At 42.5% G+C, this 25,703-nt stretch overlaps 1 protein-coding gene across 1 annotated transcript in view; it reads right to left on the bottom strand.

Moving 5' to 3' along the window:
• SCN4B (sodium voltage-gated channel beta subunit 4) overlaps positions 1-25,703 on the bottom strand; it is a 67,855-nt gene that overhangs the window by 6,178 nt on the left and 35,974 nt on the right. The window contains exons 3-4 of the mRNA XM_056542765.1: positions 14,988-15,169; positions 4,223-4,466 (exon numbers count right to left, since the gene is read on the bottom strand). Of these exons, the coding sequence (XP_056398740.1) occupies positions 4,223-4,466; positions 14,988-15,169 (426 nt within the window). The remainder of the gene's footprint in view (positions 1-4,222; positions 4,467-14,987; positions 15,170-25,703) is intronic.

Genomic DNA, 25,703 nt, shown 5'->3' with positions numbered 1-25,703 from the left:
GTTGTAGTTTTGCAACATCTGGAGGTCCGCAGGTTGTAGACCACTGTTAGAGAAAGTTGTACTCACCTGTCCCCGCCGCTCCGGACCATCACCGCTCGTCACCGCTTCTCGGGATGTCGCCGTCCATAGCTGTCGCCGCATCTCAAGGGTGTCCCCGCCGCTCCGGCAAGGCCTCTGCTTCCACGGCAACCGCGCTCTCCGTCGCCGCTCCTATTGGATGACGGGACAGCGTGCGCAGCGACGTGATGACTACGATGGAGAGCGCCGACGATGCAGAGGATCCCGAAGAGGACGCGCCGGAGCCCCGAGGACAGGTGAGTGACCATCACCGGAGCTTACGGGGCACCGTAAACGGCTATCCGGCGGCAGCTGAAGCAGTCTGCGCTGCCGGATAGTCGTTTATGCGATGGCCCCGACATAAAAAAGCATCGTATGTTGATGCTGCCTTCAACATGCGATGGCCTCTGAGAAGCCATCGCATGTTGAAATTATCGTATGTCGGGGCCATCGTAGGTCGAGGGGTCACTGTATATATACAAAAAAATTTAATTAAATTTAAAAAAAGGGGGCATAGAGAAAAATGCTAGGTGTCCAAGGTACAAATGTAGTTTATTCTAAATGGTCAAATACAATTATAACATACAAAAACAGAGAGGATGCAGGATCCTTGCACGCCTCCCTGATTAATGAATATATATAAATAAATAAATATATATAAAATCAAATAAAGAGTAGTAGTGAAATTATAACAATTGCTGCACCACTAAGTAACCACTGTCTATTAGTATGAACCAGCTTGAGATAGAGGAATTGGAGCGCTGTCCGTTCTCAAGCGCTGCAGTCCCCCAATTTTCGGCCCACTGTGGCGGTACAATGGTTTGTAGCTCAAAGTCTCTGATAGTGAGCGCTGTTTAGGCTGGGTGGCTGCGACAGCAGCACAGCCTGGGACCACATCCGTGGCTTGGGAGTATCAAGTTAGTAATTCGCTGCAATATTAATGACTACATATCACTGACTGACACCTATAGTCCCACATCATCCATCCATGCACTCATTTCCATTCACGGCGGCATTTACAAGCAGTCCTTGAGAACCTGACATTTGTTAATAAGTTATCTTTTGATTGTCTTTAAATGGGGAACTCTAAGACCCTTCCCAATATAAAATAATAAAGAAATTAATAATAAATATATAATCTATGAGGGCTCTATTCGATACAGGATAAAACAGGCCAAAAGGGTGTTTAAAATTGGATCTTACTTTATGACACTTTCCTCAATAAAAACTCCACTTTAGGAGATTACAGTATAGTGATATACTTAATTATATTTAATTATATTTAAGAAGCAAAATAATATATTAAAAAGCACAACAAGTTTCCAGTCTACACCAGACTATTCCTCACTAATTTTATATATATATATATATATATATATATATATATATATATATAATGTTTTAAAGCTTGTTATAGGTCCAAATGCATAAAAGGACCTAAATCTAATACAAAACCTTAAAGAAGTTAGTATTTCAAAATTACCACTGTGGTGTGACATCACTTAACTTAATGACTATTTCTACTAAAGTTGGGGTATGAACTGTTCTACCTGGGTCTAACACCTGTAAATACATAGACATACATGGAAATGTGCTAAGTACATGCTTGAAGTTAAAGGGGACCTGTCATCATTTTCATGCTGCCTCAACTATTAGGGTGGTCGTCGATGACTTCTCCCTACCCCGTCGGCTGTGATTGATAGATATCTCTATATACACAAACAGGGAGTTATCTATCTATCAAGGCTGGTGAGGCAGGTAAAAATCCTTCAGTGACAGCCCTGATGCTCCGGGTTAAGGCACCATAGACACCAAAGGTTTCCTTTAAAGTGTACCTATTGTTTCAAAAGATTTTTAAAGACCATCATGGTTTTGTTATATTAACCCTTTAAAGTGGTGAAAATGTAATGTTGGCAGTTATTGAGTCCCTGGGAGCTCCTCCATCTTTTTTTTTTGTATTCCCTCCATTTCAGGGGTGGGAACAAAGCTGAGCTGTTTGACAATAATACTCACACATGGACTCCCTTTCCTTTACTGCTTTGGCAAATCAAAGCACAGCACCTAATCCTTTCTGCTACACCATGACTTAGTGCACTGAGCTGAGCTGAACAGGCTGGTGATTTGCACAGTACAGTACTAGATGGCATGTCACTGAAATAGGGGGTCAATGATTTTGCAATGCACTGGCTATGTAGGCAGAAAGGAAAGAAACAGCAGCAGGATCACAGCAAGGAAACGGTTACACTAAGAACTGCTGCTGCTGCTGACAAGTTAAAGGGGTATTCCGGTGGAAAACTTTTTTTGTTTAAATCAACTGGTGCCAGAAAGTTAAACAGATTTGTAAATTAAAAAAAAACAAAAGGGTTGTGCAGCTCACAATTAACTAGCCGAGGTAAGTAGGTTGTACACCTACACCAGGTGTTAGAAATTTAAAGCAATACTTTCAAAAAGTAACCAACCCCTCAAGACTAGTATCAGTTGCCTGATACTTAGATGAAAAATAATAATAGTAAATAGCTGGATCGTGCTTCAAATATAGGATACAATTTTATTAAAATATATAATATATCAATTGTTTCAACTTGACCTCCTGGCACAGGGTCCTTGTGCCGAGGAAAAGAGATATATTTGCTTAAACATACAATTAGAATTTACACCGATATTTAGCATTAATAAAAAATTAGAAATAAATAAAATTAGAAATAAATAAAATTAGAAATAAATAAGATGTGTAAATTACTTCTATTAAAAAATCTTAATCCTTCTTGTACTTATTAGCTGCTGAATACTACAGAGGAAATTCTTTTCTTTTTGGAACACAGAGCTCTCTGCTGACATCATGACCACAGTGCTCTCTGCTGACATCTCTGTCCATTTTAGGAACTGTCCAGAGCAGCATATGTTTGCTATGGGGATTTTCTTCTACTCTGGACAGTTCTTAAAAGGGACAGAGATGTCAGCAGAGAGCACTGTGGTCATGATGTCAGCAGAGAGCTCTGTGTTCCAAAAAGAAAAGAATTTCCTCTGTAGTATTCAGCAGCTAATAAGTACTAGAAGGATTAAGATGTTTTAATAGAAGTAATTTACAAATTTGTTAAACTTTCTGGTACCAGTTGATTTAGAATGTTTTTTTTTTCCATCGGAGTACCCCTTTAAAGGTAAGAACGGGAATTACACTACATAGCTATGGACATACAGCAATCAGCAGTAGGTATTTTCTGCCCTAAGCTTTATAAGTGATGAGAAATGAGAAGAAAGCCTTGATTAACCTTTCAGGAACTGTATATATCATCTTTGAAAGGCAGCCTGGCCCTGCTTGTACAGAGAGTACAGAGAGCACATGCTAAGCACACTCCCACTATCTGTAATTTGTACTGAGCTAGCTGTTAGTAGAGACAGATTTCATCTGACAACAAGCAGTGAGACACTTAGTGGCCAGACATTTTACTGTTCTTCCGGCGCAAGGAGTTATTTTTGGTTGTGATCCAACAATATGTTAGGAATCATATATCTTCCCTCCACGCTCCATTTAATAACTTATTTGAAATGACAATACCAATTTAATGTCCAATTTGAAGGGGTTTTCTCATTAGTATTAGTAGTAGCAGTAACCCCATATTCTATTTTACTTAAAGGGGTACTCCACCCCTAGACATCTTATCCCCTATCCAAAGGATAAGGGATAAGATGTCTGATCGCGGGGGTCCCGCCGCTGGGGACCCCCGCAAAATAGCATGCGGCACCCACCTGTTTCTGGTCCGGAAGCGCTGGAGGGTCTGGGTCCCGACCACGGGAATGGAAGTTTGTGACATCACGACTCCGCCCCCGTGTGACGTCACGCCACGTCCCCTCAATGCAAGTCTATGGGAGGGGGCGTGAAGGTTGTCACACGGGGCGGAGTCGTGATGTCACGAACTTCCATTCCCGTGGTCGTGACGTCCCGAACTTCCGTTCCCGTGGTCAGGACCCAGACCCTCCAGCGCTTCCGGAGCAGAAACAGGTGGGTGTCGCATGCTATATTGCGGGGGTCCCCAGCGATTAGACATATTATCCCCAATCCTTTGGATGGGGGATAAGATGTCTAGGATTGGAGTACCCCTTTAAATGACCAAGAAAATCTGAATATGGATTGATAGCAAGTTCTTCATCTATCAGTGACACTTACACTTGTCCACCACAGTAAGGTAGACCGTAGCATTGCTCTTAGCGTCTTTCTCTTTTTTATTTTTCACATAACATATGTACCGTCCTGAGTCATCAAATTCCACATCTCTAAGGACTAATGTTAAATTATAATCCTTGGTTTCATTGCTAGGAAAAAGTTGTATTCGATCATGACGATAACTTTTATTTGGAATTTCCACAGGTTTAGGCAAAGATTTCTTGTTCTTTAGTGTGCCATGATACAGCTGGAAAGAGAAAGAAGGAAATTAGATGGAAAGAATGTACATGGAAAGCAGAGTAATCTTGGCAGATAGCTGCAGTATAGAGCCACAATAGAAGAACATTCAGTAATGTACCTTTATAAACATGTAGGGGGAGATTTAGCAAAATTTGTCCAGAGGAAAAGTTGCTCAGTTGCCCATAGCAAACAATCAGATCGCTTCTTTCATTTTGCAGAGGGCTTGTTAAAAATGAAAGAAGCGATGTGATTGGTTGCTATAGGCAATTCTTCCTCGTGACAGGTTTTGATAAATCTCTCTCGTAGTGTCCCAGTACAACTGTTTAAAAGTCCCAGTACAACAAGCTATAAAAGGTTTTTCATAATGCACTAATGTATCCAGATGAATGATGCTTTGGTGCCATGATCCTCCTAACCAATGGTTGCATAACCCTACTCCAACCTTCCACTCCTGGAAAAAGAGGTAAACACAAAACTGTTAGAACCAGTCTAGGTCGAGCATTTGCCAAAGTAACATCTACTAGCTGTGTACTTGCTAAGTAGTCCACTCACCTGGCAAAATTTGCATATTTCCTAGATTTTGCTTTTGCTATTGCTGTTCATGCTGTGAGGATATCATGCTCAATTTCTTTACATCCAAGAGGGAGTTTATCGTTTATGCCAGAGAGAAGAAGGCTGAACAAGGCTCTATCTGCAATACACTACAGTGATCCCTCAACTTAAAATGGCCTCAACATACAATAGTTTCAACATACAATAGTCTTTTTTTGGACCATTGTAACTTAAAATCAGACTCAACATACAATGCTATGGGCAGTCCAGATCTGTGAAATATGTTAATGGATGGAAGAACCGACCAATTAGAATGGACATTCACTGGTAAAACACCTGTATTACTGAAGCATATACACTGAATTCCTGTCTGGTAGTGCCTCCCTACAGTACAGGAAGGTATTACATGTTCTGTCATACTTATTCCTTGTGCCACAGTTAGCTACTCCTTTGGACACCAGGTAAGGGCGGCTCCATTTAACTTTTTTTAGGACAATGCGTGTACTGTACAGGACCCTGAATAAGCTCCTGTCCTCTACATAGACAGTGATTTAAAGCTCCCAGCAGCTCTTTCTTACTTTTATATGTAAGGATTTGCTTTATCTGTATTAATTATCTATTTATTTTTCTAATCCTCACTCTTTCCTTTTTTGGATGACATTTTGGTGGCTTCAGAACCAATTACCAGGTTTCCATAGAGTTATGGTCTCAACTAGAGATGAGCGAATTTTTGAAAATTTTATGCTTTAGCCACCAGCCCTTCCTGACGAAGCTGGGGTGCCAGCGAAACGTTGGAGGCGCTGGCTAATGTTCGGAGTTTTTAATTAGCAGCCACTTACAACCCCCCTAAAACAGATCATCACATCCAAGAGGATAATCAATGTGCAATCATTCTGGCATTAATTGCAGTTATCACAATAATATCACAATGGGAGTTGGTTAGAGGCTGTGGTTTTAAATTTAGTGGTGTAGACTACACCATAAGGAAATCATATATTTACTATTTAGTTTAACATTTTAATAAGACTAATAAAAAAGTTAGATTTTAGGTGGTACTTAGTTTAAGGGTTCCCCTAAAATAGCTATGGGAGCTATGACACTGCAAAAAAAAGTAAAAAAAAAAATGAATAAAAATCATTTAACCCCTTCCCTAATAATAGTTTGAATCACCCCTCTTTTCCCATTTAAAAGAAAAAAACTGTGTAAATAAAAATAAACATATGTGGTATCGCTGCATGTGGAAATATCCGAATTATAAAAATATATTGTTAATTAAACCGCACGGTCAACGGCAATAAAATTCCAAAGTCCAAAATAGCGTATTTTTGGTCACTGTTTAAATCATGAAAAAATGAATAAAAAGTTATCAAAAAGTCCGATCAATACAAAAATGGTACCGCTAAAAACTTCAGATCACGGTGCAAAAAATGAGCCCTCAGTTATAAGTTATAGGGGTCAGAAGATGACAATTTTAAACGTATACATTTTCCTGCATGTAGTTATGATTTTTTCCAGAAGTACGACAAAATCAAACCTATATAAGCAGGGTATCATTTTAATCGTATGGACCTACAAAATAAAGATAAGGTGTCATTTTTACCGAAAAATTTACTGCGTAGAAACGGAAGCCCCCAAAATTTACAAAATGGCATTTTTTCTTAATTTTGTCGCACAATTATTTTTTTCCCATTTCGCCGTAGATATTTGGGTAAAATTACTGATGTCATTACAAAGTAGAATTGGTGGCTCAAAAAATAAGCCATCATATGGATTTTTAGGTGCAAAATTGAAAGAGTTATGATTTTTAAAAGATGATGAGGAAAAACGAAAGTGCAAAAACGGGAAAACCCTCCGTCCCCAAGGGGTTAAAGATATTTTGGAAAATTTTAATTGAGGATTTAAAATAGATTAAAGGTGTATTCCAAGCAAACACTTTTTTATATATATATCAACTGGCTCCAGAAAGTAAAAAACGGATTTGTAAATTACTTCTATTAATAAATCAAAATCCTTTCAGTACTTATGAGCTTCTGAAGTTAAGGTTGTTCTTTTCTGTCTAAGTCCTCTCTGATGACATCTGTCTCGGGAAACGCCCAGTTTAGAAGCAAATCCCCATAGCAAACCTCTTCTAAACTGGGCGTTTCCCGAGACAGGTGTCATCAGAGAGCACTTAGACAGTAAAGAACAACCTTAACTTCAGAAGCTCATAAGTACTGAAAGGATTAAGTTTTTTTTTTAATAGAAGTAATTTACAAATCTGTTTAACTTTCTGGAGCCAGTTGATATATATAAAAAAGTTTTTGCCTGGAATACCCCTTTAAGTTTAATTTAATGTGCCAGCAGCATGAGGAGACCACATGGCCAAGGTGTGTCTGGGTCCTCTGTCTCGTCTTTTTCATCACCCTGTAGCTCCACAGCCTGCTCCTGCTCCTCCTCTCCTGTCCGATGACTATAAAAACCACCCATTTTGAAAAACCTTGCCTGTTATCCACTGTCCCCCTCCCCCTCCTCCTCCAGTTCAAACCCCACAGTGTTCATGTGGCCTCAAGGTGTAGGCGCCACGTCTCCAGTACTGTGACCAGCCATCACTTCCAACACATGTTGTAGTAAATGAGGCAGTGGAATAACGTCGTTCATCCCATAATCCTGGTGACTGACTAATAATAAGGCTTCCTCAAAGGGCCTGAGCAAACACCAGGTGTCACGTATGAGCTGCCACTGGTTGACATTGAAGTTACACAGGGGAGTCCCCCTATCCGCTTGGATCATCAAGAAATCGGTGATGGCTTTTCTCTGTTCGTATACTCGGTCTAACATATGGAGGGTGGAATTCCAAAATGTTAAAATGTCGCAAATCAGACTGTTGGGGGATGCCATTCTGACACTGCAGCTCAAGGAGGGTGTGCTTTGCGGTGTACAAGTGGCTGAATTGCATGCAAAGTTTCCTTCCCATTGTAAGGATGTCTTGCAGATGGGGGTAACGCTTCAGGAATTGCTTGACAACCAAATTGAACATGTGCCATGTAGGCGCATGGCTCAGGCCTCCTTGAAGCAGCACAGACAAGATGTTCTTCCCGTTGTCGGTCACCATGGTTCCCATTTCCAGTTTTCATGGAGTAAGCCATGATTCGATTTCTTGATGAAAGACTTTTAGTAGTTCTTCCCCTGTGTGACTCCATTTGCCAAAGCAAACAATGTGAAGAGCAGCGTGACTCCGCTGTGCCCTGCACACATGGTATGCTGGAGGGGCATTTTTATGAAAATTATTAATTAAAATTAATTTATTAAAATTAATTAAAATTATTTATTTTACATTTCTATATGCCAGCAGCATGAGGAGACCACATGGTGGCACAATTACAGAGCCTGCAGGTGCCAGGAGCATAAGGAGACCACATAGTGGCTGAATGACCAAGCCTGGAGGTGGCAGCAGCAAGAGGAGACCATAGGGCCTCACAATTGAAAAGATTAAAGATATATTTTGTAATTTAAATTGAAGATTTTAAATAGATTATCATAAAAAAATGTAATGTGGCAGCAGCATGAGGAGACTATAGGGCCTCACAATTTAAAAGATTAAAGATATATTTTTAACTTTAAATTGAAGATTTTTTAATACATTAACATAAATATTTTTATGTAATGTGCCAGCAGCAGGAGGAGACCATATGGTGGCAGAATGACACAGCATGGAGGTCTCACAAATGGTCTCACAATTGAAGAGATTAAAGGGGTACTCCAGTGGAAAACATATATATTTTTTTTAAATCAACTGGTGCCAGTTTAAGTGACTTGTATTAAAACATCTTTACCCTTCCAGTACTTATTAGCAGTTGTATGCTACAGAGGAAATTCTTTTCTTTTTGAATCTCTTTTTTATATTGTTCACAGTGCTCTCTGCTGACACCTCTGTCCGTGTCAGGAGCTGTCCAGAGCAGCATAGGTTTGCAATGGGGATTTTCTCCTGCTCTGGACAGTTCCTGATATGGACAGGTGTCAGCAGAGAGCACTGTGGACAGGACAAAAAAGAAATTAAAAAAGAAAATAATTTCCTCTATAGCATACAGCTGTTTAAAAGTATTGGAAGGGTAAAGATTTTTTAATTGAAGTCATTTACAAATCTGTTTAATTTTCTGGCACCAGTTGATTTAAAAAATATATATTTTCCTCCGGAGTACCTCTTTAAAGATATTTTTCTAAATTGCTTGTGGCCATGTTAACATCCTCTGGATAATTTATAAAAACTGCCACACCGCAGAGTAGCTGATTTTCTCCACAACAGTCTGCACTGACTGACTGCTTCTGCCGCTGACTCCAAGGACCCCTGTTCCACTACCTTCCGGACAGGTAGGCTGCCGCAAAGCAGGTGGTCTACTCTGGGCACGTTTGGCTCCAGACTTCCCACTGCTGCCCCCATGCTGACTCAAAACCATGCTACCACCTGCTGGCTCAACTGATGCCTCATGGGCAATCTGCCACCGTCTTCTCCTGATGATGATGAAGTCCCTTCTGCACCCGGCTCCCAAGTGCGATGGGCTTCATCATCATCGAGTTGTGTCTGCACATCACTGATGTCCTTTTCAGGTTCCTCAACAGTGTGTGCTTCAGGAGCCTGAACGCTCCCATCACTACCTACCACGCCACTCTCCTCATCACTACTTGCCTGCCTAGTGAAGGAAGCGGGGGATGTCTGCTCCACTTCTTGGCTGGGCAGTAGTTGCTGACTGTCCTCTAGTAGATCGTCCTGACTAAAAAGTGGAGCTGAACCCACAGCATAAGATACTTCTATGGGGGAGGGAACAGCAAAGGACAGAGGCAATTGGAAGACAGGGACTGCTCCCGGGCCATGCCAACTGATGGTTGTGTCTGAGGAACCCACCGACTGTTGACTGGGGGTGTCAGATGTCACTTGTGATGAAGTGGATGACCGAGTTAACCAGTCAATGACAGCAGATGGGTTGCTGGTCGAGACATGACCGCTAACTGATACAAGGAGCTCAGGCCTTTTTCTGCGACTCATGCTGCCACTCGCCCCATAGTCTGCTGCAACCTCTGCCTGTGCCAGATGAATTTAGACCTCTGCCACTCCTCTGTGCATGTCCTGGCACTTAGTGGGTATATGAGGGGTGTAGTATACACTCCACTACACTTAAAACAGTATTTGTCTACAACAGCAGCAGGTTTGTACTTTTGAGCAGGTGTGTACTTTTATCTGGCCTTTCACAGTGTCTAGGCCCTTAAGACTGTAACAGGAACAAAATGGTACACCACGTACATGTACGTACGTACGTACGTACGTACGTACGTACGTACGTACGTACGTGGTATGCACTTATGTGTGAAGTAGAATACACTCCACTTCGCTTAAAACAGTATTTGTCTACAACAGCAGCCGGTGTGAACTTTTGAGCAGGTGTGTACTTTTGGCTGTACTTTAACAGTATCTAGGCCCTTAAGACTTCAACAGGAACAAAATAGTACACCACGTACATATACATACGTGGTATGCACTTATGTGTGGAGTAGAATATGCTCCACTTCGCTTAAAACAGTGTTTGTCTACAACAGCAGCAGGTGTTCACTTTTGAGCAGGTATGTACTTTTGAGCAGGTGTGTACTTTTGGCTGGCTTGTCACAGTATCTAGGCCCTTAAGACTATAACAGGAACAAAATAGTACACCAAGTACATGTATGTCCGTGGTATGCACTTATGTGGGGAGTAAAATACGCTCCACTACGCTTAAAACAGAATTTGTCTACAACAGCAGCAGGAGTGTACTTTTGAGCAGGTGTGTACTTTTGGCTGGCCTTTCAAAGTATCTAGGCCCTTAAGACTTTAACAGGAACAAAATGGTACACCACATACATGTACAAACTCGTTACACTTAACAGAGGACAAAACGCTTTTAGTGCTCTTCTCACCCTAACTGGCTGGCTACTATTAGTTTTTCAGTTGTTGTACACACCAGTGCTGCAGCACACAGTCGCTGTGTACTACACCCAAAATTGCACTCTCTCTCAATCTCATTCTATTTCCTATCAGTGCTTCTAGGCTGGATTTGGGCTTGGGGTGTATCCCTGCTGTAATACACCCACAATTGCACTTTCTCTCTTAATCTCACTCCTATCCCTGTCAGTGCTTCCAGGCTGGATTCGGGCTTGAGGTGAATCACTGCTGTAATACACCTGCAATTGCACTCTCTCTCTCAATCTCTCTCCCTTCCCTATCAGTGCTTCTAGGCCGCATTTGGGCTTGAGGTGAATTGCTGCTGTAAAAAATATTTTCTGTACAACAAACTGCTCTCTTTCCCTCTCTCTCTATAATAGAACATTGTAGTGACTGGGAGGTGAATCGCTGCTGTAAAAAAGCTTTTCTGTGCAACACACTGCTCTCTGTCCGTCTCTCTCTGCAGTAGAACGCTGATGTGAATGGCCTCAAGATGGCTGCTGATTATATCGTCCTGAAACCAATTAATATTGTAACTTGAGGGACCACTGTAATCTGCTTATTGGCATCTGGTCGGAGTTAGAGTTGCTTGGCTACCACATCACAAGAAGCTTTCCTACCAAATTCTTCCAGGTACTGTGTTGCAGAAACAGAGTTGTATGAGTAAAGAAATGTCTACATATCTCACCACAGTAAGCCAACCTAAAAAGATCCTTCTCAGTAGTTTAAGTAACTTGAGCTGAGCACATATTCAACTGAGAACATTTACATCTGCATTAGGCATTACAATTGCTAAGAAGCCCCTCACACATTGGTAAATTCAGTAAAGCTGCTAATAGCAACATTTAAAGGGACAGTGACTAAATTCATTCTTCTGGCTATAAAGCTGAAACCTTTCAAGCTATATCAAAGCAGGGAACACTGGGTAACTCCTCAACCCTGCCACACAACATCTTAGGTGAAGGAATACTGCTATAAACTGAACTGAGTAGCAATTATTCTGACATATAATTCTGCTTGCACCATATCCCAAGTAAACATTCATTGTTACTAAACAATAACTTTTTTTTTTAGTGCAAAACTTACGTTGGGTTAAGTGTGGGTTTCAGATGGCTCTTCATTGGTTTATTCTGCCTTTTCCTCTATCTTGTGTATTTCATACTTTGTATAATATTCATTCGGTGCTTTCATGTACCCCTACTCCATGCCATTGTATGTATACATTGCTATTCTTTTTGTACTAATTCCAATGTGTTAGCCTGTACCTCCCACATCTTTTTAGTCCTGTGCATAGTGCTTTCATATTGTTTTTATTATGTCTTATATGTATTCTCAATAAAGTTTTGCATATCCCTATGTTTTGCTGATTTTTCACTGTTTGGTGTAAGTACTTCGAGATTTTATCAGAAAACCATACCACCATTGTTTTGTTTTGTGACAATGTAGCCTCTGCAAGGCTAACCAATAGACACAAGGACTTGTGGTGAATGGCCATTCAGGGGGGACAGTCTCTGAGGTCATTCATGCATGCCTGTGGCCTGTGCAAAACCAGGTACTGCCCCAGGTGCCCTTATGTGGAGGAAACATCTATGCATGTCTTTTGGAAGTGCCCCTTTGCGCAGGGTCTATTGAATGCCCTGGAACTTGAACTTGGAGATTTAGTACCCAGGAACAACTTATCGTACCATTGGGTGCTTTATGGACTATTTCCTGGGGTTCACGACGTGAAGGCCATCCAGGAAGCCTGGCGCCTTATGAACTGTTTTAAGGATGCTATATGGCTGGCCAGGAATCACCTTATCTACAACAGGGAGGACATGCCCATCCAGGACTGCCGCAGGCTGATCCACAAAACCTTCTTACAGACTATTCCATCTTGGACAGTCCAGACATCGATGAAGAAGAGGACTAACGCCCCCCTACTTCCCCCACCTCCCCCCATAGTTGCCATGTAGTTTGGCCCTGTGATCCGCCCCTCCCTACCCCCATAGATCCTACACCCCTCCCCAATCACAGACTGTAATGTATTGTTTTTTCTCAACATTGTTTCCTTTTTAACGAGTGATGGAGCAGAGTGTTAGTGTAGCATGTGGTATAGTATATAGCTTAGGGAACCTGTGCTGTATATTGTATTGTCATGCTTTGTGTGATTGTAATTTATTGTATGACTTGTAATGATGACTGAATGATCAATAAAGCTCTTTCAACACCTTCTCTAGACCAACAAAGTAAATGGAGAGTAGGGAGGCCCGACTAAGGGATCTGCCGACTTTTGTCCAAGGTATATGGGCAACTTTGCTCTAGTAGGAGTAGGAACATCACTTAAAGGGGTACTCCATCCTTTCGATAGGGATAAGATGACTGATCGTGGGGGTCCCCAGCAGGATAAGATGTCTAGGGGCAGAGTACCCCTTTAAGTCTATTCACTTAATGCACAGGCTCAGAGGCTCTTTTAGAGACAGGTTTTTGAAAGAGCTTCTCTTTCACTGGAGTGTGTAGACCAAAGCAAGGGAAAGGTGGACTGTGAGAGATGGTTCCTACCCTGGAAAGTTTACAGAAAGCAGAAGGTGATCTGAATAGCTGGGTTGACCAGGTTATGTCACCTACAAGCTAGGAGTATGTAGTGTGCTGTGCAGCTGTACTGGTCACACTCCTTAAAGGAGTACTCCAGATTTGTAAATGACTTCTATTAAAAAAATCTTAACCCTTCCAGTACTTATCAGCTACTGAATACTACAGAGGAAATTATTTTATTTTTGGAACACAGAACTCTCTGCTGACATCATGACCACAGTGCTCTCTGCTGACATCTCTTTCCATTTTAAGAACTGTCCAGAGAAGGAGAAAATCCCCATAGCAAACATATGTTGCTCTGTACAGTTCCTAAAATTTACCTAGTAAAAAAAGAGAAAAAAGAGGGACTGCGCCTCGTGTATTACCCAAGATACCAAATGGGATAGAGGGTGGATAGCACCAGCCTTTCCATTGGCCACTCACCTTGTTGTACATAATCAGCGCTTGTCACCCCTGAGGGGTACAATCGTAGTCGGAGTGAACTGCAAAGCCCAAAGGGTCACAGGGATGGGGATCCAATCCTGTTCAATGTAGTAGATGAAGGAAGAGAAATGACCCATGCATCAGGCGCTGTTTAGAGTTCCAATGAATGAATAAAATATTCAGATTCAGGTGTGACATTTAAAGTACCATACGGCACTGTATTTATTCAGAAAAACAACCAATGACGCATTTCGGAGATAGAGCCCTTCTTCCTCAGATTGGCATATGCCAATCTGAGGAAGTAGGGCTCTACCTCCGAAACGCGTCATTGGTTAATTTCCTGAATAAATACAGTGCCGTATGGCACTTTAAATGTCACACCTGAATCTAAATATTTTATTCATTCATTGGAACTCTAAACAGCGCCTGATGCATGGGTCATTTCAATGTTAAATTTACTGTATCTGTTTCTTTCTTCCGTTTTTTTTTTTTTTTTTGACGGGAGAAAAACTACTGCATGCACTGTCTTTTCTCCTGTAAAAAAAAAAAAGGAAATGAGCGCAGACGGGTGCAAACGGATGTGAAAGGATTGTAAAAAAATCCCATTTACATCAAGGGGATTATTTTATAACCGTTTGTAATCCGTTTACAAGCAGCAACAACGGAACCTAAACGGGAAAAAGAAAAAACAGGGACCGACGGCCGTGTGAACGTGCCCTTACCCTGACAGATGCTTGACTTCAGTCTGTCAGATGCAAGTGACTTCTATTGTGACTGCTATTGTGCAAGTGCAAGTGACTGCTATTGTGTGTCTTTGAACATCACGTCCTGCGAGACAATAACCCACATCATACAAACTGAGCAGAATTTATAGGACACAAGGTAGACGCTAGTCATCACTGGCATTTTTGCATCTATCTGGTTTAATTTTCGAGGGGAAAAATGTTCCTTATCAACAATATTAATAGCAATTTCAGTATTTTTCTTGAATATTGTGAACAAAAATAGTTAACTTCTATATGGTGTACTCACTAATTCTGGAGGTGATGACAGATTGAATGTCCTATATTCCCAATAGAAGGTAACATCCTCAAACCCAATGCAGGTCATAAATACGCAAGGCAGGGAGACGTCTGTTCCATTCCGAGCTTTTATCTGAGGGTTTTTTCCTACACTGACTTCTAATGAGACGCAGGTATGGACAAGTAACGCAGCTGGAAAGAGAGACAAAAGGGTTTATTCTTATACAAAACAGTTAGTAAAATGGATTTGAATACAAGAATATCAAACAGTGTAAAATAATTCTAATAACATCAGGAATAATTGAATAAACTAAGTAAGATTTACTATTCAAGATAGATTTACTCCATGCATATGTTGTGTGATAACTTGAAAAAGCTCGGATTTAACATAATAACATATATTAGGGATGGATACACAACCCTATTAAATTTGGCTGAACTTGACAAAGATGAAGGGGATGATTTCATGTGTTTTAGATATATAAGCTTATGTGCTGCTGTGTTGGATTGATCCATTATTGTAGGTAGTGACTATGCATTGGTTTGGTCCACAGTTAGCTCAGAGCAGGGCTTGATAAAATTTGCTTTTAAAGGGGTTCTCCGGTGCTTAGACATCTTATCCCCTATCCAAAGGATAGGGAATAAGATGCCTGATCGAGAGAGTCACGCCGCTGGGGACCCCTGGGATCTTGCACGCGGCAACCCCGTTTGTAATCAGTCTCCCGTGGGCTTGCATTGAGGGGCGATGTCACACGCCGCCGGCCTTGTGGTCGTCCGTAATCAGACCCAGAGCGAACACGCTCCAGGGACTGATTACAAACGGGGTGCCATGTGCAAGATCCTGGAGGTCCCCAGCGGCAGGACTCCCGCGATCAGGCATCTTATCCCCTATCCTTTGGATAGGGGATAAGATGTCTAAGCACCGGAGAACCCCTTTAATCTAAGAGCTAGCAAAAAATGCAGCAAAAAGTTAGATAAACAACCATGGCAATTTATTAGTTTCTGTCCCATGAACTGTAGTTTTTATTTGTGCCACATTTGTGTAGTGTTGACTCATTTTTTTCTTGGATGAGAAAATGTTTTTAATTTTTTTGCGTTTACGTTGTTTACTGTGCAAGATTAGGAATAGTAAATATAATAAAGTAGTTTTGACAAATATGTTTATTTATTAATTTTTACATTATTTATTTTTGAAAATAGTAAAGGTGGTGGTTTGAATTTTAATTAAGGGGGGGTTCAATTTTTTTTACTTTTTACACTTTTTTAGAGAGAGGGTGACAGCAGTGACAGAAGGTGCAGCAGGAAGGTGGACTGCAGGAGGTGCAGCAGGAGGGAGGATGAAAGAAGGTGCAGCAGGAGGTAAGGTGACAGGAGGTGCAGAAGGAAGGTGACAGCAGTGACAGGAGGTGTTGGAGGAGGGAAGGTGACAGCAGTATGAGGATGAGCATCAGGGAGGATGGTTACAGCCGTCAGAAAAGGTGCAGCTGGAGAAAAGGTGACAGAAGGTTCAGCAGGAGAGAAGGTGACAGCAAAAACAGGAGGTGCTGCAGAAAGAAAGGTAATAGGAAGTGCAACAGGAAGAAGGGTAATGGGAGAGTGACAGGAGGAGCAGAAGGAGGGAGGGTGATAAAAGGTGCAGCAGGAGGGAAGCTGACAACAGGGACAGGAGGTGCATAAGGAGGGAGGGTGACAGGTGTAGCAGGAGGGAGGGTGACAGGAGGGGCAGCAAGAGAGAGGATGACAGCAGTGCAGCAAGGGGTCTGGGGCTTACTGACAGCACTGCAGGTGGTAGCAAAGTTATTACTTATGCTCCCTGGGCAGGTACAGGCTGCAGGGCAGGTGGCATGCATTCTGCCCCCTCCCCACACTCCCACATATGGCAGCACCTGGTTGGAGGCCCCACTCACCACTCTCCTCCAGTTGCCTCCAGACTGCCTCTAGCCCCTGATTGCCGGTTCTTCTGCAGTTTGGGAGGGCACACAGTGACTGAGGCCAGGACGCTCTCTGCTGCCTCACCTCTCCGGGCGCATCACAGCCTCATGCATTCAGGAGGTGGCACAAGAGACTCTAAATGAGAGGAGATGCGGGAGGAGCTACTGCCTGCCACCACCAGAGGCAACAAAGAGCAGTGTCCCTCTCGGCACAGATGGCTCAGCACTAGACTAAACAGGGATGCATCAGCTATCAGGTGTATCTGATTGCTATACACCGCTGCGGCTGGTTCTCAGGCTGACAAACCTGATGAAATCCTCAGCCACAATGGCAACTTGGTGTCTGGGATTTGTCGAGCCCTGGCTAAGAGACAGTTGAGAGGGGAACAATGTCTCAAACAAAAAAGCAATCCCATAAACAAACAGGTTAAAAAATGTGCAGCAAGAGGAGCTAAAGAATCTAAAGAAGAACGGGCATGTGGACTCCAACAATGAGAAAAGGAAATGTCCTGAAAACAGCTTATGAGAGGAGTCCTGAAAGAAAAAAAATGCTGAATGGCTATCCAACAATAAATGGCCATTCTACAAGAATAACTGAACTCCTTGAGATCTACTGTTCACCTAACTACTATCATGACTTTCTAGGGCAGTCAAATGAATCAAACAATTGAGGATATAGTTATAAAGACATTTACCAAGCTTTGGACCTGAACCATAAAGCAATTGATAAATGCTAAGGCCTTATTCACATGCAGTAATAATGTTGTGCACAGCCAATCACTGTGCTTCAAAACCACATGCACTTTAGCAATGAATTGGCCTGGTTTTGGATGTGGTTTTTGGCTGCACAGCACGCTTGCTACATGTGAACCCACCCTAACTCTGAACCAAGTTCAGACCACAAATCCTGAGCTGCAGATTAACTGCATTCATAAACACCCATAAACTACTGCTAGCTGGAGATGAGGTTTTCTGCCCTTCACAAAATGCACATAGTCAATATAAATATGGTAATACCAGACAAAGCCGGGTGAGGCTGGGTTCACATCACGTTTTTTCCCATACGGGAGCGCATACGGCAGGGGGAGCTAAAACCTCGCGCTCCCGTATGCCTTTCTATGTGCTCCCATATGTAATTCATTTCAATGAGCCGGCTGGAGTGAAACGTTTGGTCCGGTCGGCTCATTTTTGCGCCGTATGCGCTTTTACAGGAAAAATTTGAAAGATGGGTCCAGCTCCTGGTAGAGGAAATGTTCAGATAAAGCTTAGCGTTTAATGATGCATATTAACCCCTTAAGGACGCAGGACGTAAATGTACGTCCTGGTGAGGTGGTACTTAACGCACCAGGACGTACATTTACGTCCTAAGCATAACCGCGGGCATCGGAGCGATGCCCGTGTCATGCGCGGCTGATCCTGGCTGCTGATTGCAGCCAGGGACCCGCCGGCAATGGCCGACGCCCGCGATCTCGCGGGCGTCCGCCATTAACCCCTCAGGTGCCGGGATCAATACAGATCCCGGCATCTGCGGCATTTCGCCATTTAAATGAACGATCGGATCGCCCGCAGCGCTGCTGCGGGGATCCGATCATTCATAACGCCGCACGGAGGTCCCCTCTCCTTCCTCCGTGCGGCTCCCGGCGTCTCCTGCTCTGGTCTGTGATCGAGCAGACCAGAGCAGGAGATGACCGATAATACTGATCTGTTCTATGTCCTATACATAGAACAGATCAGTATTAGCAATCATGGTATTGCTATGAATAGTCCCCTATGGGGACTATTCAAGTGTAAAAAAATTTTTTTAAAAATGTAAAAGTAAAAGTAAAAAAAAAGTGAAAAATCCCCTCCCCCAATAAAAAAGTAAAACGTCTGTTTTTTCCTATTTTACCCCCAAAAAGCGTATCGACGCGTGCGTAAATGTCCGAACTATTAAAATAAAATGTTAATGATCCCGTACGGTGAACGGCGTGAACGGAAAAAAATAAAAAAAAGTCCAAAATTCCTACTTTTTTAATACATTTTATTAAAAAAAAAATTATAAAAAATGTATTAAAAGTTTTTTATATGCAAATGTGGTATCAAAAAAAAGTACAGATCATGGCGCAAAAAATGAGCCCCCATACCGCCACTTATACGGAAAAATAAAAAAGTTAGAGGTCATCAAAATAAAGGGATTATAAACGTACTAATTTGGTTAAAAAGTTTGTGATTTTTTTTAAGCGCAACAATAATATAAAAGTATATAAAAATGGGTATCATTTTAATCGTATTGACCCTCAGAATAAAGAACACATGTCATTTTTACCATAAATTGTACGGCGTGAAAACAAAACCTTCCAAAATTAGCAAAATTGCGTTTTTCATTTTAATTTCCCCACAAAAATAGTGTTTTTTGGTTGCGCCATACATTTTATGATATAATGAGTGATGTCATTACAAAGGACAACTGGTCGCGCAAAAAACAAGCCCTCACACTAGTCTGTGGATGAAAATATAAAAGAGTTATGATTTTTAGAAGGCGAGGAGGAAAAAATGAAAACGTAAAAATTAAATTGTCTGAGTCCTTAAGGCCAAAATGGGCTGAGTCCTTAAGGGGTTAAAAAAGAGTGTTGCAGCCACTGTGAGTGGCAAGTGACAAGTCACCCTTAAAATGTGAGTGCAATGCCGACGCGTTTCGAGCAAAAGCTCTTAGTCATTGCCATGACTAAGAGCTTATGCTCGAAACGCGTCGGCGTTTCACTCACATTTTAAGGGTGACATGTCAATTGCCACTCACAGTGGCTGCAACTCTCTTTTTTATTATGCATCATTAAACGCTAAGTTTTATCTGAAAATTTCCTCTACCAGGAGCTGGACCCATCTTTCAAATTTTTCCTGTTACTACCGGGGAGTGCGGTCCCCTTCATCCGTGCTCCTGGATTACATATGTGGTGTCTTCATGCATGAAGAGTCGGTGAGCTGATCTATTACCCCCCCCCCCCCCCTTTTTTCTTATTCTATGCGCTTTTACAACCGGACCTAAAACTGTGGTTGACCACAGTTTTAGGTCCGGGGAAAAAGCGCATACAGCGCAAAAATGAGCCAACCGGACCGAACGTTTCACTCTGGCCAGCTCATTGAAATGAATTACATACGGGAGCGCATAGAAAGGCATACGGGAGCACGAGGTTTTAGCTCCCCCCTGCCATATGCGCTCCCGTATGGGAGAAAACGTGATGTGAACCAGCCCTGACTTGTGGTTTGTAACTGGCACTTGCACTTAAAGGGGTATTCCAGGCAAAAACATCTTATCCCCTATCGAAAGGATAGGGGATAAGATGTCTGATCGCGGGGGGGCCCGCCACTGGGAACCCCCATGATCTTCCTGCAGCAGCCTGCATTTGGTGCATAGCTGCGTCTATAGTTTCGAAAACTGATGGCCTTCCGAGATTGGGACGTGATGTCACGCCACGCCCCCACCATTAATTTCTATGGGAGGGGGCGTAACGTACGCAACGCCCCCTCCCATAGACATGAATGGAGGGGGCGTGGCGTGATGTCACGTCCCCGTCTCGGAAGCCCGGCGGTTTCCGAAACTGCAGACGCAGCAACGCATAGAATGTGGGCTGCTGCAGGGAGATTGCGGGGAATTCCAGCTGCGGGCCCCCCGCGATCAGACATCTTATCCCCTATCCTTTCGATAGGGGATAAGATTTTTTTGCCTGGAATACCCCTTTAACTTTGTCTTTTGTATGGGCAATGTTTTATTTTATTTTACCTCATGTATCCACATTTTGCAGAGTGCAATATTTTGTGTACTCCTTCTCAACAATACATGTGACCGGGGCCAGAGTAGCCACTGGACACCCAAGGGCCTGTGCCTAGGGCGGCAGTGTTAAGGGGGCAGCACTTAAGTGAGTAAAAATTATTATAAATACTTTTGATGTAGCTGCTGCCACCATACTGTGGCCTGGTGGAATCCACATAGGTCAGAACTTTACTTGTCAATTTGCAGCCAGAGCTGCTCATCATGTTGTGGATTTGTTACTGATATTACCACATTCATCGTAAATTTGCAACGAAATCTTATGTAACATGACATATCTGCCTAAATATTTTTCATTGCATGTGGAATCACCCTAACAGGGCGTATTCAGGCCACGTGCCTAGGGCAGCGCAAGCTGTAAACACAGCCCTGCATATGGCACTTGCACTTTACTAAGGATTTTGTTTTGTTTGCATCTTGCTCTGGATAGTTCTTGACTTATAGATATATTGTCTACATTACTGTTACCAGTCTTTGTGATGCATGCTTTCTTCCTCATGAATTTCTGTGCCCAAATGAGCACTTTTAATTCCTAATAGACATATCTGACTCACCCACTTCCCTCTTTTTGTTTTGTCACTATTTCTGTATTTATAAACTGAAAACAAAATATATATCCCTTATATTAATATTTTGTATCCAGCAAACCAGATATTGTGCAGATTCAAATGTACTGTATAAAAAATAGGCCAATTTGAGCCAGTGAAGTTATGTGGAAAAGGCATGTTTTTTTGCAGTGTTTTCCATGACATCTTAGCCTGAATTTTTTTTTTTTAAAAGCTACAAAAAATTAAAAAAAAAGTATTGTAATAAAAATGTATTATGGCAAAAAGAGCTGCAAAAATTATGATAAAATAAAATGGTTCACAAAATAAAAGGGTTCAATTTTGGGGGGCATTTTTAAAGCCAAAAAAGACCTAGGAAGATTTCCCGTACAGTTATTATGGCATTCAATAGAAATGAGAAATAAAAATTCTAGAATTCTAGTAGAATTCTACTTCCAGAAAAACAATCACTGGCTCTTTAGTTTTAGTCACAAGATCTACAGTTTTCAGCAAATCTTTGTTGTCAAGGATAGCATGTACAGCATGGCTATGCAGTCTATCCTTGCCCATGAAGAATTGCTGTAAACTGTAATGGCCCAAAAACCCTATGGAATTTCTACCCCAAGATATTCCAGGCAGAGATCCAGTGTGCAGCGGGCACCGTCGAAATCAGTTAGTGTTATGACCATTGATGGCAATGCAATCCGCACGTTATTCTCCCAAAAGAATAACACTATTTATTCAGTGGAGCCTGGATTCTGGAATGTCTGCTGTATAAATTCCACCAGGGAAACTCTGCAGTGTGTACAATACAGCAGAATCCCACTGAAAACAATAGGAGACTGTTGCACTAGAACTGCTTGCCAAAACTGGTTGCTTGCAATACTAAGTACAGTATCTCACCATGCATGATATACTGAACACGATATGCTATTAATGTCTGATAGATTTTATCCCCATAAGATATAGGACCAGGGCTGGCGTTAGGGCGGGGCAACCTGGGCAGTTGCCCAGGGCCCCCTGAACATATTTACATCCATACTCACAATACTGTATTTTGGCATGATTTGTGCAAAATCGCACGTTTATACCACGATTTTGCGCAAATCGCAGCAAAATAGAGTCAGGGACGGATTTATCATTTTTCAGGCACTGGCAGGGCCGATTACAACCCTGACTGGCAGCAGCTATGGGACCCATGGCCACACTTACATCCCTATGCTCTACGGCCACAGGCTGGTTTAGACCTGCAGGAGCGCGTTGATGACATCACAGGTCCGACACAGGCAGCAGGATGTAATCTGTTCATTGCTTCATTCTGTCGGATCTCAGAGGTCACCAGTGTGTCCCCCCTGTCTCATACACTGCAGGTCTAAACTAGCCTGTGCAGTCTGTGGGGAGACACCAAGAAGAGAGTAGTGCTGAGGAGAGCCTGCAGAGAAAGAGGGAGATGACAACTCTTCTCCGTCTGCTCTTTACAAGTTACCCAGAGCTATCTATCATCCTGTCAGCTAACACAGGCCCCGCTGATGAGGAAGGAAGTGTGTGGACTGCCCCCCCTCCCTGCCTGTCCTTATGGGGAGGGGAGGACACACTGATAGCCCTTGTAGTACTACTTCTCCCAGCAGCCTGCTGCATCAGGCTGAGTCTATTAGTTCAACATAAGCTACAGTACAGCAGAGCCTTATGTTAATGTTGCTTGCCAGACTGTAAATGTGCAATATTAACTACAACTCCCAGCATGGTCTTTCTGTGTGGTCTATGTAATTAACACTACTATAATAGGCCACATGACACATGTAGACGTATATGAACCCACCAAGAATATAACCCCGAGGGGTTAGATAGAACCTCTATAATACATGTCTCACCGATAATACGTAACTTTTAATGTGTATTTATTACTAACAGAATAAAAGTGAGAAAAACACATTTAAAAACACATCTCTACTTATGTCACTATGATTATCTTAGAGATATCACTCCTAGGTCATATTGGATTATACCACCGATGGTTAATGGACTGGAAACGGGCTATTATAACATGACCATTCTGTTTCCAATCCCTATACTTTCTAGGCCTATTGGGGATGGATCTCCCTCACTTGAGCTGATCACAGACTAAATACAAGCTATTTTTATATTGATATAGCGTTGAACACTCTGGAATGATGGTATATACAGCCTCTGTGTGCTCACACCATTTATATACGTGGTCAAAAATCTTAGTACCATCGGTGGGTGCTCCGAGATAGCAGTCACCGTACCTGCTGTGCACCGCAGGCACGGGCTATTTTATGGCTCATTAGCCTTTCATGACCTTATTTATTATATTGTATTTGTATTTGGACACATTAGAGATGCAATTTAAAACAAAACACTGTCACCCCCTGACATGCTTCGCCACTGGCGTGGCTTTATCAAGGAGATCCACTGACAACATTGAATGTCAGAGACAATTGAGCCTTTTTATATGGTACTCTTCTTGTGACCTCATGGCTGACCTAGCCACTCAGGGCCTACGTGCCTTCCAACCAGTCCTGCATAGGAGAGTAGAAGTTAAGGGGAAAGGATGGGGGGGGGGGAGCCATAGGGAGCAGGGTATAGTTACACCTTTGAAATGGGGAGTGGGGTTGTGATTTCATATTTTACCCCTCAGAACAGTCGTAACTCTTATATTTCCATCCACAGACCCCTCCCATAGACTTGCATTGAGGGGGCCGGGGTATGACGTCACGAGCTCCCGGTACCGGCTCCAGCATTCGGAACAGTTGGTTCAAAATACTAAGCAGTGGAGTACTCCTTTAAGCAGTACACTTTATATTAAAAAGTCCATATTTTTTTTATTCTATAGGTCAAAATGATTAAAATGATACCCATGGGTACATGCTTTACTTTTATTGTACTGGTTTAAAAAAAAAAAAAAAACTAAAGAATTTTTAATAAAATCATTATGTAAAATTGCCCTATTTTGACCCCTTATTTGTATTTTTTATTGGTTTCCCTTTTGCGTATATGTGACTTTTTGATCACTTTTTATTTTATTTACTGAAATAAATGACATGACCAAAAAGCAGCAATTTGAGGTTGCTTGTTTCTTTACATATACACCGTTCACTGTACAGAATCATTAACATTATATATCATTTTAATCGGGAACCAAAAGCCAGAAGAAGACCAGGACCGGAGGATGGGACTGCGATATTGGCGGCACCAAGGGAGCAGTGAAAGGTTAAAGTTTTTTTTATTCTGTCAGCCTGGACATAGTGGATAACATTTTTTTTACTGAAGTTCTCCTTCAGGGTATGTTTACATGCGCGTAACTAGCAGCCGGTTTCCCACTGCAGAAAAACCTGTGCGGGTTACGCTACCGTACATTTTAACGGGTCTTCAAACCTGCCACTATTACGGACTATCCATGTGCCCAAACAAGTGGATGGTAGCGTATCTCGCAGTGGAAACCTACTGCTAGTTTCGCACGTGCGAACGTGTGAGCTTGCTCTTCTGAGTGTTGCTGTGTAAGAGGGGGCGTGAAAGAGGAGTTTCAAAAACAGGAGTTTTAAAGCAGGAGGTTAAGATCGCTGTGAGTGTTAATTTCTGAACCCACAAGGTCTACAAAATTTGAAGTGTAATTGAAGTGTCTGTTTTTGCCTATACATTTGTGAAATCCCCATAACTAGATGGCCTCCATGTTGGAAAATGCAGTCCAATGTACATCCTGTTGAATGTATGCAATCCTTGAACAACAGTTTGAGGGTGCATATTGTTGTGCGAGATGTGTGCTAGTTGTCCGTTTGGAAGCCCAGATCCTGCATCTAGAGGGGCAACTGGCAACAATGAGAAGCATTAACAACATGCAGAGGAGTCTCCTGCTCACTGAGCAGGCACTCTCGGGAGTAGAGGTGGGGGAGGACAGTGGGAAGGAGTTGCAGGACAGTCGGGCAGTTAGCTGGGTTACAGTTAGAAAGCGGGGTAGGGGAAAAAGTGTCAGGGAGGCTAGTCCTGAACTGGCACACCCCAACAAGTTTGCCCGCTTGGCAGATGAGGGGGATGCCATTACAGAGCTAGCAGAACTGCAGCAGGATACTGCCTCTGACCGCCAGGGGGGTGTCTGCTCCAGTAAGGAGGGAGGGAGGAGTATAGGGCAGGCCAGACAGGTACTAGTGGTGGGGGACTCAATTATTAGGGGGACAGACAGGGCAATCTGTCACAAAGACCGGGATCGCCGAACAGTGTGTTGTCTGCCTGGCGCACAAGTTCGGCACATCGCGGATCGGGTTGACAGGTTGCTGGGCGGGGCTGGAGAGGACCCAGCAGTCTTGGTACATATTGGCACCAATGACAAAGTAAGAAGTAGGTGGAGTGTCCTTAAAAATGATTTCAGGGACTTAGGCCACAAGCTTAAGGCAAGGACCTCCAAGGTAGTATTTTCTGAAATACTACCA

The sequence above is a fragment of the Hyla sarda genome, chromosome 10 (genome assembly GCF_029499605.1).
Source record: "Hyla sarda isolate aHylSar1 chromosome 10, aHylSar1.hap1, whole genome shotgun sequence".
NCBI classification, from domain to species: domain Eukaryota; kingdom Metazoa; phylum Chordata; class Amphibia; order Anura; family Hylidae; genus Hyla; species Hyla sarda.
The sequence above is the reverse complement of the archived record's forward strand: the minus strand, read 5'-3'. Positions and strand labels throughout refer to the sequence as shown.